The following is a 17,005-nucleotide window of genomic DNA, read 5'->3' as shown; positions in this document are numbered from 1 at the left end:
AAAAAAAAAAAAAAAAAGAATAAATCAGTGGATGGACATCTGTAGCTCTGCACCTATATCCTGCAAAGGATTCAAGTTGATGCAGTTAATAGAAATATAATGTGAGCCACATGTGTGATCTAAATTTTTCTGGTAGCTATACCAAAAAATAAAATTAACTTTAAGGATACATTTTATCACTGGGTACGATTATAGGCTCATGCCTATAAATTCAGCGCTTTGGGACTCCAAGGCAGAAGGATCTCTTGAGCCTAAGAGTTCAAGACCAGCCTGGCCAACATAGGGAGACCTCATCTCTACAAAAAATACAAACATCAGCCAGGCATGGTGGCATGTGCCTGTGGTCCCAGCTACTTGGGAGGCTGAGGTGGGAGGAATGCTCGAGCCCAGGAGGTCAAGGCTGCTTTGAACCATGATCATGTCACTGCATTTCAGCCTGGGTGACAGAGTGAGACCCTGTCTGAAAAAAAAAATTTCTGTAACCCAGCATATCTTAACTGTTAGCATTTCAACAAATTACTAAAAAAAAACTTGGTTACTTTACATTCTTTTTTAAACTAAGAATTCAAACTTTGGTGTATATTTTATACCTACAGCACATCTCAATTCAGACTAGCCACCTTTGAAGTGCTCAGTAGCTGCATGTGGCTGCTGGCTACCATATTAGCACAAGTGTATAAGTAGCCTAACTTACTGTTCTTGTTCTGTACTTCCTGTGAGATTCAGAATTAGGGAAGCTAGAAACTTCTGGTGTGTGTGTGTGGCGGGGGGGTAGCTTTTTCAGCCACCCTGCTTCCTTCCCCTCTCTTGAAAGAAACTTTGGAGATGTCCAGACTAATAGATGTATGATCATATGCTTAGATGAATAATGCTGATAATTGAGCTTCTATTCTGTGCCAAGCATATAATCTCATTTAATTCTCCCAACAATCCCATTTTATAGATTAGGAAACAGGTTCAGAAAAGCAAAGTAACTTGTTCACATTTATACATCTGGTAAGTGTTAGCGCTGGAATGTAAACTTGGTTTAAAGTTAAGCTGGTATAATAATCATTAGGCTGCAGTTTTTAATTTGCTACTTTAATGGGCCGCATGGCAGGGAGAAATGAAGCGAAACACATAGATGATCAAAAGAAGCTGGCCTGACTCAGGTGGGGGCGTGTAATACACCTTTTGTTGCCTCACACACCCTAGGTCTGACTTTGGTGTCGCTGTTTTCAGGTCTCAGCTCCACGAATTATTAATGGTATATTCTCCAGTAGAATCAGCTCTCTGATCCCATATTTCTTCTTCTGTAGGACGGGAACGCTAACACTAACCTCGTAGCTGAGAAGTTCCAGCAAGGTGATGAGAATGTCCGTACAACATCTAGCCCAGTACCTGCTGCCTAGTGTTCCCCTCAGGACATGCTCAGTCTTACACTTCTCTTTCCCTTGCTGGTTGCAAGGAGAGGCAAAGTGTCACTTGACCTCCTAGCACCCCTGCCCTTTTATGTTCTCCTGTGGGGTCCTCAAAGTGATCCCTGCTCCAGTGTTGCTTCCGGTGGGCTAGTGAGGGTGGGCACTACCTGAGAACCAGTGCCTGAAATCCTTACCCAATACCAAAAAGTTTTGTTCTTTAGCACCCTGTCAGCCCAACTGCCAAAGACAGTCACCTCTGAGATGCTCTTGTCCCCTTCCTCTCGCCTCCCTCACCCCTGGGATTTCATCTCACACGGGCTCCTGATGGGGCTCCTTCCTCCCATCCCATCTGTTGCTCACCTGCCTCTTATCCTGCAGGATTGCAGATCCTTCCTCTACAATGACTACCAGGTTAGTCTTTCTAAAACAACCTGATCATGTCACCTTCCTACTTAAAAACTTTTCTTCAGGATTGAGTCCAAATTTCTTAGCTTGTCATTCATCCAAGTAGTATTCCTGTGAGCCTATGCTCTTCTTAAAGGCACAGGGAACAGCAGCTAAGGAAACATACAAGCAGCCCTGCCCGCATGGAACTTACCTTCTAGGGGCCCCGCAGAGGCTGGCTCAGCATCCCCGCACAGCCTCCCCTTTCCAGCTCACTTCCCGCCCCACTCCAGGCCCACACGCCTGGGCCGCAGTTTCCACCTTGTAGCCTTCCCAGTCTCGCCCAGGTAGAGGAGTTGTCCCCTCCCCGAGACTTCTCCATTCCCTGCTGCCCCCACCGCAAGACCTGGGCGCCCCTGGAAACTGAGCCCTTCTTCTCCCTGACTACAGACGTTGCAACCCCTCCCCTGCTCTTGGGATTGTGAGCTAAGAGCCAGGGTGGGAGCCCGGGACACCAGCGAGCCGCGCCCCTTGCCAGGGCTGTCCCTCTCCACCACACAGGAAGCGGGCAGAAGCACGGACCCCTATCCCGTGTAGGAATGCCTTGTCCCCAGGTGAGCCTCTGCACCCGCGTGGAAGGGGCGAGAAGCGCTGCTCCCTGGGTGCTATCAGCGACCAGTTCGGCTCTGTCTTTCCAGGGTGGTCCCGGCTGGAGCCAGGCCCGGGCAGCCTCCGGACAACCAGAGTGGGCCAGGGGACCGCGTCCAGTCCCCAGAGGCCGGCCCTCTGTCGGGGCACGGGTTTCCAGCCTCCAGGAAAGGAGCAGGGAGTGGAAGGGAAGAGAGTCTGTAACTGGCGTAAGCGGCGTCGCCGTGTCTGTGCCATGCGTGTCACGTGTCACCGGTTGGAGCGCTCCACCTGGATGGTTTCACTCTGCGGAGGCGCCGCCCCGCTGCTGAGAAACCTCAGAAGCATACTCAACTCTCCCCTCCCCTGCAGCCCCACTACCACAGCCCGGCTTTTCCCCTCCTCACGTCTCCCCCCACAACTCCCAGGCTCCTGGCGTGTTTCCTTTTCTGTAATTTGTCCCCTCCAAGCCTTCCTGCGCTCCCTGCCCGTGTCTGAACAGGACTCTGCTCCCTTGTTGAACACCACACTGCCAGCCACAGGCTGCCACTCAAGATCACACCCACACAACCACCCCCTCCAGCCTCCCTGCCAGTGTCACCTCTGATCACCCCTCTCTCCCGGGATCCAGGGATCCAGCCTCCTCATCGTGCTTCCGCAGCTGCAGTTCATTCCCTCCACCACGAATGCCCCTCCTAATTCTTTATTCATCCTTAGAGACCCTGATCAATGTCACCACAGGAGTGGAAACTTCCCCCACCCCACCCCATACTTAGTCTCTCCACAGCAGCTAGGATGTCCCCTTGTTCAACATTACACTTGTCCCTACACATAGCTGCCTCCTCTACCAGACTCTGAGCTGCTGGACGGTTCAGCCTGGCTCTTGTTCTTCTCCCATCCCCAGCCACACAAGGCCTGGCACAGAGCCGCCATCAGCAATAAATAAATAGCATTAAAAAAAAATGAGTAAGTGGAAGATCATAAGTACTGGGTAGTTGCTGGGTGTGCGGAAGGGGCTGGACTGTTGAGTGTTCATCTGAGAAAGCTTCTTGGAGGCCATGTTGGGCAGGGTTAGATGGAGGGTCGATAGATTTGGTGCAGTGAGAGGGCCTTGGGGAAGCACCAGAGTGACCTGCGACGTTGATTTAACAAACAGGGAACACCTTCTATTGTCAGGCCTCACACTGGGCACAGGGGACCTCAGCCAGAACTCAAGTTGTGTCCCCTGTAGGAGAGGAGGAAGCCAAGGTAGGCTGTGCCAAAACAGAGTGCCACATGGTGAGCACAAGAAGACAAGACCATACAGATGAGGGGCACTTAACATGCTTGGGGGGATGTCCTAGGAGGTTCCCAAAGAGGAACACTAACTAACCCAAGACCATAGGGAGGTCCTGAGAAGGAGGAGGACTGAGAGAGGAAGCTGGGATTGCTGAGCAGGGCTGGCTTACCAAACGCAGTAGTTGGACTGCATCCTGAGGGCATTCCAGAAGCTGGGGAGTGACGAGAGCTACTCCTGCAGGCAGGTGCTGTGTCAAGCCTCAGCCCCCATCCCTCCTGGGAGCCTTCTCTCACCCCCTGGCAGGCCGTGCCCCGCTTCGGTGCTCCCTTAGTAGCCTGGTTGCCTCTTTCCTGTGCAGGGTTAGGCACTGAGGCTAAACCGTGCTCCTTGGTCTTAATCTCTGTGTCCGAAGCACCAGGCACCGAATCTTGCCTCTGGCCAAATGTTTGCTGAATGAATGGGTGGTTCCTTATTTCCGAAGTCTTCTACAGCCCTTACTGTCAAGTCCACATCCTTTCACACCTGGGACCTGTGCATTTTGCTGCAAACAGCATTTAATTGGGAAAGAGGAGACCCAAATCAAATCCTGGCTCCACCATTTACTGGACAAGTCACTTAACTCTCCTGAAATGTCAGTTTCCCCATCTGTAAGATAAGGTACCACTGTGAATAGAGTCTAAGTCTCCACATGCATGCAAGACACTCATTTCCTTGGAGAGGTTGTAAACTCTGTGATGTTAGGGAACAAGGTTTCTGCCAGCCCCAGGCTCAGGCAGAGCATATAACCAATACAATGTCCAGTCCTCTTGGTTAATAGAGAGCAGAGCACTGGGGAAAGAACACTTAAGGCAAAATTGTAAGTCTTATTTCTACCACTTCTGGTGTGAACTTGAGCTAGGTTCCCCCCATCTCTGAGTCTTCCTTGCCTACCTGGAAAGTAGGGATGAGAACTCTTGCCTAACGGCGCTCACAGGGCCAATGGAAATCCTAAATGTGAAAGTGGTTTGTGAATGGAGGAGATAATGAAAGAGATAATATAGTAGACAATTGACCATTAATTAGAAATTAACCAGCTGTGAAGTAGCACAGAGGCAGCAGCAATGCCTGACAATTGGTAGACAGACCCTGGGTACCTGCTGTCTGGCTCTGAGCAGCAGACACTGGGATGTTTGATCGTGCTGGGGTCAGCCCAGAGATCCAGAAGAGACCATTACAGCGGGTTCATGGGGAGGGAGTGTGCAGCAAGTCGCTTGTCCCCTTCCCCTCCCAGATTTCCCTGGCTTGCATTGCTTCCTGTCTTAGGGGCCCTAGCATAAGAAGGTCTTCAGAATCACAGTGACTTTGGCCGTGTAGCTACTGATCCCCTTTGGTGAGTGAGACTGGCCCATGGAGGACTGGTAAACTCTGGTCTCAAACTCCAAGTCAGCTCTCCCAGCTGCTGGCCTCTTGGTGGTGGGTTTATGAGAAAGGATCATGGTCTCTTTCACCTCTTGCCCAGACCAGTTGGGTCCTGAGGCTGTACAGAGGGGCTGGATGGAGGCAGAGCGGGAGGTGAGATTAATCCTCACCTTGGAAATGGGTGAGGATTAAATGAGAAGACAGATCTGGGAACACCTTGGAACTTGTTTATTTTACTCAGGATCTATTTATGGCTAGTACATTTGCCCCAACCAGTGGGGCTTCTCAGTTTTGGGGAGGAATGGGACTCTTTCTCCAAGAGACTCAGTTTTACAAGCATTTTATGTGTAAGGTGTACATATTTGTTCTTAGAGTGAAAACAGAGACAAGACAGGCTGTGAAGATAGGTGGGACGAGCCGATTCCCTGTTGTGGGAGAGACAGGGAATGCTGTGAGGCCTGGGCTGGGCCGCTCCCACATACACAGGGAGGCTGCTGCTGCACCTAGGGCCTGGCCATCAAGCTCCCTCACTGCCCCCATTCCACACAGCTCCTCCTGATGAAATCTATGCCCCCAGCAGAAGAAACACCAGATTTAGAATCAAACAAATGGGATTTGGTTCTATTTACTGTATGACTTTGAGCAAATATCTTCCCTCCCTCCTTCCTTCCTTCCTTCCTTCCTTCCTTCCTTCCTTCCCTCCCTCCCTCCCTCCCTCCCTCCCTCCCTCCTTCCTTATTTCCTTCCTTTTTTCTTTCTTCTTTCTGTCTGTCTTTTTTTTTTTTTTGAGACGGAGTTTCACTCTTGTTACCCAGGCTGGAGTGCAATGGCGCGATCTCGGCTTACTGCAACCTCTGCCTCCCGGGTTCAGGCAATTCTCCTGCCTCAACATCCGGAGTAGCTGGGATTACAGGCACGCGCCACCATGCCCAGCTAATGTTTTGTATTTTTAGTAGAGAGGGGGTTTCACCATGTTGACCAGGATGGTCTCGATCTGTTGACCTCGTGATCCACCCGCCTCGGCCTCCCAAAGTGCTGGGATTACAGGCTTGAGCCACCACGCCTGGCCTCTTTCTTTCTTTTTCTCTTGAGTTGGAGTCTTGCTCTGTCGCCCAGGCTGGAGTGCAGTGGCACGATCTTGGCTCACTGCAGCCTCCTCCTGGGTTCAAGAGATTCTCCTGCCTCAGCCTTCTGAGTAGCTGGGATTACAGGTGCCCACCACCATGCCCGGCAAATTTTTGTATTTTTAGTAAACACGGGGTTTCACCATGTTGGTCAGGCTGGTTTCAAACTCCTGACCTCGTGATCTGCCAACCTTGGCCTCCCAAAGTGCTGGGATTACAGGTGTGAGCCACTGCGCCTGGCCATCTTCTTTTCTTTTAATGGTAGTTTCCTAAAATAGGGGAGAATTCTAGCACCATGTCCTGAGGTCATCACCAGACGCTGGGAAGGAACATGGTGAAAAGGTATTTGTGAACTATTCAGTGTTGTACACATTCTTTAGTATTTTTTGAGACCGAATCTTGCTCACTCTGCCCAGGCTGGAGTATAGTGGTGTGATCTCAGCTCACTGCAACCTCTGTCTCTCAGGTTCAAGCAATTCTTCTGCCTCAGCCTCCTGAATAGCTAGGATTACAGGCGTGCACCACCACACCTGGCTAATTTTTGTATTTTTAGTAGAGACTGGGTTTCAACATGTTGGCCAGGCTGGTCTGAAACTCCTGGCCTCAGGTGATCTGCCTGCCTTGGCCTCCCAGAGTGCTGGGATTACAGGCATGAGCCACCGTGTCCAGCTACACATTCATTTTTAATCTGTCATCTCTTCCGTTGTGGAGGGAGGCCTGCTGTTCTGATTGGGGCCTGTCAGAACCAGGACATTGGGGCACCTCAGCTGTAGCCCTGTGCTTCAGAGAGAGGGAGCTTGGACTGTGGGAAAACAGGGCTTCCTGGCGCTACTTCTCTCTCAAGCCAACCCTTGATCCGTGACAAGGGCCCACTTCTCACACGGGAAAAGGGCCCATACCCCCTCTATTCTGGGCCATGGGGCTCCAGGAAGATCAGCATATGGACTGGAGAGATGTCTGCACTGCAGGGCAAAGGTGCAGTCAGAGAGGGAATGGAAACTATGCTGTGTTGGTTCACCTGCTCTGCTACTGAGCTTTCCCAAGACACTGGATCCTCAGCACCTTTGTCTTTACCTCCTGAGTCTTGTTCATCTATTTCCTGTCTCCCTTAGTCCAGCCAGTGATGTGATACAGAATGTAGGGAGGGTGCCATTCTGTGGTGAGGTCTAGTGGAATGGGTCCCTGGGAGCCTCTTCTGGGACTCCTTGACCTTGGGAACCCTTTGCCCCTCTCTCTTAGGCCTCAGGTAAGGGTACCAGTTTCTTCCTGAGCCATGACCAGAGCCATTCCAAGATAAATGACGTTTCCTGGAAGGAGGTTACCAATACCTTATCTCTGACCAACATGGTCCTGGGGCTCTTCTCCATCATCTTCAGCTTTAGCAGGTAGGTCTGGGGCCCAGCAAGCTCTTAGCCAAGAGCTGGGGCCAATGGCATGAGGAAAGGAGAGGGAGATTCTAGAGAGCAGGCACTGAGGCACAGGAATCCACAGTGGACCTGGGGAAAGTGCAGTAGCTTAGGAGTCAAGGGGCCAAGATCCCAGACTTAGCTATACCACACATCTGATGTGACCTTGGCTAGGTTACATCCCTGAGCCTCAGTTTCTCCTTCTGTAAAATGAGGAGCTTGCATTATGATCTCTGTAGTTCATTCCAGCTATGGCAGTCTAGAATGGTTTTTATGATAAAACCAAGAGATTCTGTTCTGGTGGCCTTTATACAATCTTTGGGTAGGCCACTGTTCATGTTTTCTAATTCTTAAATAAGATCACATGACCTGGCAGAATATTTGAAATTAGCACTGTTCTGGGAGGTCCGAGACTTGTATAAGTTCCCCCAAAATGTTGTAAGCAAATTCTATTTCTGTAAATTGAATCCCATGTCAATGTTTTTGGGATATCAGTCCTTCAAAGATAAATCCTTTATGATGCAGATAACATCCTCGTAATCTACTTGATTGTCCATAACCATGAGCCAGTGACTTCTCTTTGGATTTGTTTCTCATCCATAAAATAAGATGACTTTACTTGATGATGTTTAAGCACACTTTCAGCTTGAAATTTTCGTGATTCTCTATGTCTTCGTATTTGGAGTCTAATAAAGTAGGGCACACCTACAGTAGAAAATCTCTGTCTTTTTTTTCTTTTGAAACCGAGTCTTGCTCTATCGTCAGGCTGGAGTACAGTGGTGGGGTCTCGGCTCACTGCAACCTCCGACTCCCTGGTTGAAGTGAGTCTTCTGCCTCAGCCTCCTGAATAGCTGGGGTTACAGGCATGCACCACCATGCCCAGCTCATTTTTGTATTTTTAGTAGAGATGGGGTTTCACCATGTTGGCCAGGATGCTCTTGATCTCCTGACCTTGCGATCCGCCTGCCTTGGCCTCCTAAAGTGTTGTGATTACAGGCATGAGCCACCACACCTGGCCAGAAAATCTCTTTTTTCAAGAAAAGCCTTTTCTTTCTTTCTTTCTTTTTTTTTTTTTTCTTTAGAGATGAGTTCTCACTATATTGCCCAGGCTGGTCTCAAACACCTGGACTCAAGTGATCCACCTGCCTAGGCCTCCGAAAGTGCTGGGATTACAAGCACGAGCCACTGTGCCCAGCCCAAAAAATCCCCATCTTCTTAATTCAGCCTAATTTTCTGGGAGTGTAATTTTTATGCCATGATACTGCCCCTAGTATTTTTATGTAGCTTCAGTCCCCTTTAGACAGATGGGTCTAGGTCTAAACAAAGGAAATGCTGTGGTTGTTTGGGGACAGCTGTGGTCTAGGTCAGGCCCTTTGCTCCTTCTGGGCCACCTAAGCATTGCATTCAGGGCACAGACTTGGGAATGCACCTTTCAGGGTAGGTTTGCTTGAAGCTGTGGTAGCAGCATTTAGAGGGACCTGGGAGCATGTGCTGGATGGAGGCACAGAATCAAGAATGTGGGGTCTGAAAGAGCTTATGGAAATCATTTAAAGCATCAAAATACATGACACAGAAACTAATAGTACTGCAGGGAGAAATTGATGAGTCCACTATCAAGGTTGGAGATTTCCACACCCCTCTATCAGAAACTGACAGATCCAGCGGGCAGAAACTCAGCAAAGACATAGTTGAAGTCAGCAACACTATTGGTCACCCGGATAAAGTGGACATCTATAGAGTGCTCATCCAACCACGCAGAGTACACATTCTTCTCAGACTCACTTGGACAGACCACATTCTGGGTCATAAAACATATCTTAACAAATTTAACAAAAGTATGCTCTCAGATCACATGAAATTGAAATAGAAGTCAATAACAGATAGCTGAAAAATCCTGAAATATATGGAGATTAAACAACACACTTCTAAATGACACATGGATAAAAGAAATTTCAAGAAAAATTAAAAATGTTTTAAACTAAAAAACATGAAATCAAGATTTATCAAAAGTTTTAGGATGCAAGGAAAGTAGTGCTTTGCTTTGAGGGAAATTTCCTGCATTTAATACATATATTCAAAAAAAGAAAGATTTAAAATCCATAATTTAAGCTTTAACCTTAGGAAACTAGAAAAAGAAGAGCAAACTAAATCCAAAGTAAGCATATAAAATAAAAAGTAAAAATTACGCCGGGCACAGTGACTCATGCCTGTAGTTCCATCACTTTGGGAAGCCGAGGCAGGTGGATCACTTGAGGTCAGGAGTTTGAGACCAGCCTGGCCAACATGGTGAAACACCGTCTCTACTAGAAATATAAAAATTAGCTGGGCATGGTGGCACATGCCTGTAAGCCCAGCTACTTTGGAGGCTGAGGCAGGAGAATTGCTTGAACCAAGGAGGCAGATGTTGCAGTTGGCTGAGGCCATGCCACTGCACTCCAGCCTGGGTGACAGAGGGATCCCATCTCAAAAAAGTAAAAAATAAAATAAAAATTAGAGTGGCAATCAAAGAAATTGAAAACAAGAAATTAATAGAGAAACATCAGTGAAACCAAAAGCTGGTTCTTTGAGAAGATTGATAAAATCAATAAACCTCTAGCCAGGCTCTCCAAGTTAAAAAATGAAAAGACAGAAATTACCACTATCAGAAACAGAACAAGAGCCATTACTACTGATTCCACAGACATTAAAAGGATAATAAAGGAATGCTATGAACAGCTCTATGCCCCAAAATTGATATCGTAGCTGCAAATGATCAATCCCTTAAAAGACATGTTACCAAAACTCACACAAGGAGATCCAAGTCATCTGAATAGGCATATATCTATTAAGAAACCATTTAGCACACACTCCCCATTTTACAGATGGGGGAGTGGCCTAGAGATGGGGTAGTGATTTACCTAAGAATTCATAGGGAGATGGTGGCAGAGGCTGGGCTAGAACTTAGGTCACCTGTGCCATCAAAAATGCCTGGAAGTTTAGAGTTGGAAGGGATCTTAGTGATTTTCTAGGGGATTTGGGGCACTCCTTTCTGACTGTAGATTAAGAGTTTGTGAGGGATGTAGGCATGTGTGTGTGCGTGTGTGGTGCGAAAGCAACCTTTATCAGGATGTGAGTGTGGGGAACATGAAGGGATGTGTGTATGTGTGCAAGTGTGGGAAGTGTGTAAGAAGTATATTAGTGTACACTAATGCACTAATGGAGGGCTGGGGAGAGTCTCCAGTGGAGACTGCAAAAGTGCTGCCCCGTTTGGGCTTGCTTGCCTGTGCTTTAGGAAACGCCAGTATGCCTCCTGGATGCTCCTGGTCAGCTTCCTGTTAGACATGGCAGTCAGGGCAATGACCAGCCACCTCAACATCTGCTCCAAATTGGGTGAGTCCAGGCCCCAAGCCCCTAATCCTTGCCCCCAGTAGCATCCATCTGAGGTCACCTCCTTCGTCTATCATCTAACATCCAGAAGGCCTTCATCAGGCATCCACCCCTGTTCACATCCCCCTGAGAGCAGCAGAGACAGCCTTTGGGCAGGAGTTCAGGAGCCCCACGGTGCAGCTCCAGCTCCTCTGCTGGCTCACTTATTGACCATTGCTCAGTCTTTCAGTTTTGTCATCTGCCCTGCTTCCCTGTTCTGGGTCCATCCAGATATTGGAGTGGAAGTGGGAGGGGTGGGGTGAGAGGAGGTTGGCAGAGAGGAGATGAAAATTAAACCAGCAGAGCAGCTGGTTTAAAATACAGTAAAATGCTTCCATGTAAGATTTAGTTTTAAAAAGTCCCACAGCTTATCAGTTTGTATCTGACGGTAGTCCAACCCTTGCATGTTAAGGGATGGGAAAACTAAGGCCTGAGAGGGAAATACTTGCCCAGGGCCACTGGCCAGTTCAAGGCAGAGTCAGGAGGAGATCCCAGCCTTGATCTACAGATTGCCCCAGGGGAGCAGCTGTTGCTCTCTGGGACCTCAGGACCCCTCTTGTCACTACCCCAGCTCCCCCACCAGAGTGAGGCTAAGGTGCAAGCTATCGGAGTGTAAGCTCTTCTAACTTTGGGCCCTCTGGGGCAGGAGCTGAGCTGAATGACTTTGCCATCTTCACCACCTTCGGCCTGGCCTCCGCTCTGCTCCTAGGCGTGGACGGACTTCTGAGTGGGACCCTGGCCATCATCTATGTGTCAGCTGCTTCTTTCCGCTTGTGCTTTTATTCACCTGGTGAGTGGAACCAAGGTTGCCTTAGAACAGAGGGCAGGGGACCACAGAACGGGGCGCTGTCAGATGTCAGAAGCCTGGGATGCAGTTACTGAGTCCTTTTTCAGAGGTCCTCTTCCTTTCTCCTTGCATGCCCCATGCCCCATGCCCACTGGAGCCTGCAGGCTGCACTGGCAGAGCCCTGGGCTGGGAGGCAAGGGCCTTCGTTTCTTGGAGCAGCTATGCCTCTGTCTCACTGCATGACCTGTGATCTTTGGATGGAGCATATTGATTCCTGGACTAGAACTGGAGGTTGTACTCCAGTTCTCAAAAAAGATGGAGAAACCATGCTCCAGTGAGGGAAATTGTTCTGCCTAAGGTCACAACGTGAGGGAGGGCAGAAGATACAGCACAGGGCTTAGACTAGCAGGTCTCAAAGGCCCCTTTCAGCAGAGACTTCCTAGGAGCCAGGGCACACCCTGGTCCTAGCTGGCTGTCTCCTTTCCCATGGAAACCCAATGTAAAACCCATGCATCATCTTTGTGAATAAATGATTTTCAGCCTGCCACTGCCTTTGGGTTTAAGGGAATATTGTATCCTGGGTAGGGGAATACTCAACGAAAGAGGGGCTTGCTTCATTTAGGTATCCTTAGGGCAGACAGAAGCAACTAATCTCCAGTGTTCTTCCCGGCAGGAGTCCGCTCCACATACAGGGGTCTACCCTGCCCGTATGCGTCCTCCATCTTGGCTTCCACCTCCCTTCTGACCAAAGGCAACACATTCATCCTCTGCTGCATGGCCTCACTCATGATTCTCTTCATGATGGACCAGAGCTACTACCCACATGACAAAATCCTAGAGTCTGAGAACTGGAAAAAATTGGTTTATATAGGAGGTGAGTGAAAATGTCACCATGGCCAGTTTGTCATCACTGCCGCTTATTGTTACTGTACCTCACCCCAGCATTTTTCTCTGTCCCTTATTCTGCTTTATTTTTCCACATAGAACTCATGATCATCTGACATATTTACTAGTTTTCTTACTGTCTATAAACACTAAACCTGCCCCCAATAGGACTCTTTTTTATTCATGCTATTAATATAATTAATATTATATTCTAGTGCTCAGAATTGTGTCAGTCACATAGTAGGTACTCAGTATATATTTGGTAAATGTTAATACATTCCATAGAAATTTAGGAAGCACCCACCATGTGCCAAGTGCTGGAAATCAAATTGGTAAACTAAGCAAACAGTCCCTGCCTCTGAATCTAGAGCCTGATTGCAGGGGAGACAGATATCAAACAAATAATAGCAGGAATAACTAGAAACATATAGTTTTACTGTATGTTTTATGCAAGTAGTGTACACTGAGAGAGTGTCAGAGGGTGACCTAGTTCAGGCTGGGATGATCTGAAGGGATGGGAAGGATCCTTAAATGGGTGTCATTTAAGTGAGACCTACAGGAGGAGTGGCCAGGTGAGGATGGGGAGGTTCAGGAAGTTCAGGCAGAGGAACAGTACGTTGTGATGTCTTTGGGGCCACAGGGGCTGGATGCATTAGTGGAGCAATATGGCTGAAACTTGCTGAGACAGCCAGTGACACAAACTAAGGCCATGAGGTGAGTGGACCTGGCAGGATTTGGGATTTGATACCAAAGGCAAATGAGAAGCCTCTGAAGGGATTTATGCAGGGAAGTGGTACAACTGGAGCAGCAGTTTTCAGTGATCACTTTGACTGCCATGTGGAGAATAGATTTCAGGACTGAGAATGTAAGTAGGAAAACCCACTTTTTGTTTAGATGAGAGGTGATGGTGGCAGTGGAGATAAGGAGAAGTAAATAGATTTGAGATAAATGTTGGAAATAGAATTGACATTGAGGAAGAAGGAGGAGACATGGATGACTACAAGGTTTGTGGTGAAGTAACTGAGCACTGGGTTCCAGGCCCTGAGTTCCTGGTCACACTGGGACCTTGCAGAAGTCCCCCTAGAGCTTTCCCGGATTTAGGGCTTCCTTCAAAGAATATCGGTTTTTCTTCTCTTAAATGTGATTCTGTAAACAAGACAAACATCTATGGGCATCCAGAGTTTCTTCCATCATTCCCATGTGAGTCGACTCTAGTTTATAGGGTCTTTGGTTTCATCCTGACCTTTCCCTTAAGGCTTACACCTTTGGTAACATTAGCACCAACAGCCCTATCCAAGTTCTAGTAGCTGGCTCCTCCTACACCTTAGGTGGCAGAGGCAGAATGCTGGTGAGAGGCTTCTGGGTTTAGAAGCTTCTCAGGAAGACCCGGGCCCAAGCTCTTACTCTGGCACTTATTAGTTACATGAACTTCGGCTAATACCTCACTGTTTTGAGCTCAGTTTTCTTCATCTGTAAAACGAAGCCACTAATCCCTACTTTGCGGGATTACTGAGATTAAATGAGATAATAAATATAAATCCTCTGGCACAGATGTGTCCGTTTCTAGCCTCCCCCTTCTCCTCTACCTCCCCTTCTCCTATCTCATAGCAGTAGAATTTCTTAGTGTTCTTTGCTCCTGTAGGTACTACTGATCCCCCACTTCTCAAAATAAACCACATGCTTGGCCTCAGCCTTCCTTAGATTGTCCTGCTCTCTGAGTAAAGGAGGAAACTGCACCTTACGGATTTTGACAATAGTTAATACCAGAGCCCTACTGGGTAGATTTCAAAATGGCTTCTTTGGACATTCCTCTTACTTGAAGGCAGCCAGTCACCTTCTTAGACTGAGGTCCCTTCTCCCCAACAGAGCTTCATACGTCTGAGAATTGGCCTGTGACCAGTACTCTGAGAACTTTTATCGTATACTTTTTTTTTTTTTTAACAGAAAGTACCCCAATATTATATCTATATGGTAGAGACGGGGTCTCACTCTTTTGTCCAGGCTGGTCTCAAACTCCTGGACTGAAGCAGTCCTCCTGCCTTGGCCTCTTAAAGTGCTGAGATTACAGGCATGAGCCAACACACCGGCCATGTACTTTCCAGGACAACTCTGATAGTATTGTCTTTTTGCCTCAACAGATCAATTCTTGAAATGCAGTATTCCAAAATGCCCATGCATATCCTTAACTGCTTCTTACTCCTAGAAGTGGTCTCCTGTCAGATCGTATGTTCTGATTTCTCTTACAGGATACGTGGTGATCATTCCCATGGAAATGCATTGGCTCATACTCTCTTTGCCCTCTTTTTGAGTTCTCTGAGGCAGTATGTCTTGTTTTGAAGAGTCAGGCAGAAGTGGGTTTGAAACAGGACCTTGCATGGGTTACTTTCTGTTTTCATCATGAAAAACAGACAATTCTAAACCATAGGATTGTTGTGAAGTGTAGATGAAAAAATGTACGTATCTAGCAGAGTATCTAGTGCAAAGTAGGCATTTCATGAACGTGGGTGCTCTTTTGCCTTTTGGTGGTGAATCTGAGTGCAAATTGTGTTGGGAGTCCCCAAGACAACCCTGAGAAGACTCACAGGACTCAGTCTGTTGTGGTACTCATAGCTAAGATTGATTTCAGCAAAAGGTTACAAAGCAAAATCAGCAAAGGGAAACGGTGCGTGGGACAAAGTTCAGGGAAACCAGGTGCAAACTTCAGAGAGTCCTCTCCCAGTAGAGTCACGAGACGCACTTAATTCCTCAGCACTGAATTGTGACAGTACAATGAAGTGTCGTCTACCAGGGAAACTCATCAGAGATTCAGTGCCCAAGTTCTTATTGGGGGATGGTCACGTCAGCACCCTGTGCCTACCATATACCAAAATTCCACACTCCCAGAAAGAAAGCAGGTGTTACCACTGCGCTCATAGGGATAGTCTAGGTACAGTGAGACATTCTTATCAGTTGGGGAAAGTTTTATATTGGTCTAGGGAACTGTTTACTATTCAAGTTTTCAGCCATCAGCCAAGGGCCAGACTTGCAAGAAGTCCTTTCTGAGGATAGCAGTCTTAAGCCTGGACTTAAACTCTTTTCTGCATACATATAATATTGCATTGGTCATTATCACATGTTCAATTCAAAACAATGAGGAAGATTTCTTTCCTAACTAGGGTTTTTTGTTTTTTGTCTTGTTTTCCCTAACAAGGGCAATTCAAATGTCTTCTTGGCTGAGACTTCTGATGTGAATTTGACACAATGGAACCTGAGACCGCATTGGGCTATGCTTCTCTGGTTACTTACCTATCTCCATTAAACTGAACTTGAAGACAGGGCTCCTGCCTCTTTTTGTTTGTTTCTTAGGCACTGTGGGTGAAAAATAAAGAATGGAAGGGTTGGGACAGGAGGGTAGAGGGTAGAAAGCATAGAAGACAGCTTCCTAGAAATTGAGTGCCTGCATTTGTTTCTTCTTCCAGGTGTCGTCATGCTGTTTTTCTCCCCCTTGTCTCTGTCTGCTTGTTACTGCCTGGTATGGTCGCTCTCATACATCTTCTTTCCAGATGCTCTGTGGGGTAAAGCAGCCTGTCTTTCGTCACAGCACTGAGGAAGCTAAGCAGCTCTACCAGCTCGCACCGGCCTCTGTGGGGTTTGTGTCAGCATGTTGGGTCAAGCCTTGTGTAGCTGCACTAAAGCTTTGCATGTACCTGTGTTGTCATATACTAGATACATGGTATGTCTGTGGCCAGGAAGCGAGAAACCCAAAGTAGGCTCAGTGGCCTTCGCTTCTTTCTCTTTATTCAGGGTTCTGACTCCCTTGGAGACAATACTTGTTTATTTTGTTCATGTCATGTAGAACAGAATGTGTACCCCACCCCCCACAACCCCCCCCCCTCGCCTCAAGCTCAATGGGGGCTGGGTCTGAGTTCCAGCTCTGTTACCAGCATCCTTCAGAACTGGTATGACCTCGGCCTCAGCCCTGCCCGGTGGGGCTTCTTGAAGCATTTCTTACTTTTGCAGACTCTGGCTCTGAGAATAGAGCAATCACAGGACTCTCATGTTGCCCAGTTTGAATGTGGGTAGGATTTTGTAATTTAAACATTCTGTATTTTAACAGTTCAAAGCTGCTGCCTTTTGCTTTGTTTAGTGATTAGATACATTGGTGACATAGGGCATCGTCTGGCTTGCAGGATCTCTGTGGATTTTCTTTCCCATGCTGGAAACTACTAAACTCTAGCTATTCAGATGCCACTTCATAGTCTAAAATCCAAATCAAATAGAAATAAACAGTACTGTATAGAAAAGTTGTACCTCACCAAGAGCTCAGGTTC

General features: G+C 47.6%; 1 protein-coding gene across 1 annotated transcript; it reads left to right on the top strand.

Annotated features, from left to right (window-relative positions):
• The first annotated feature begins 7,556 nt into the window (after positions 1–7,556).
• TMEM269 (transmembrane protein 269) lies at positions 7,557–16,541 on the top strand. The gene is made up of 5 exons (XM_017541608.2): positions 7,557–7,597; positions 10,890–10,987; positions 11,670–11,813; positions 12,484–12,684; positions 16,154–16,541. The coding sequence occupies exons 1-5, from the start codon at positions 7,557–7,559 to the stop codon at positions 16,279–16,281; spliced, it is 612 nt and encodes a 203-aa protein (XP_017397097.2). The 3' UTR covers positions 16,282–16,541.
• Positions 16,542–17,005: the final 464 nt, after the last annotated feature.

This window comes from Cebus imitator, unplaced genomic scaffold (assembly GCF_001604975.1).
Source record: "Cebus imitator isolate Cc_AM_T3 unplaced genomic scaffold, Cebus_imitator-1.0 Scaffold136, whole genome shotgun sequence".
Classification (NCBI taxonomy): domain Eukaryota; kingdom Metazoa; phylum Chordata; class Mammalia; order Primates; family Cebidae; genus Cebus; species Cebus imitator.
The sequence above is the reverse complement of the archived record's forward strand: the minus strand, read 5'-3'. Positions and strand labels throughout refer to the sequence as shown.

What these genes read in the sequence shown, in the direction of transcription:
- TMEM269 (XM_017541608.2), top strand. Translation starts at nt 7,557, where the DNA reads ATGGTCCTGGGGCTCTTCTCCATCATCTTCAGCTTTAGCAG. An exon ending in ATCATCTTCAGCTTTAGCAG is followed by an intron (nt 7,598 to 10,889) that starts GTAGGTCTGGGG and finishes CCTGTGCTTTAG; the next exon opens with GAAACGCCAGTATGCCTCCT. An exon ending in CAACATCTGCTCCAAATTGG is followed by an intron (nt 10,988 to 11,669) that starts GTGAGTCCAGGC and finishes CCTCTGGGGCAG; the next exon opens with GAGCTGAGCTGAATGACTTT.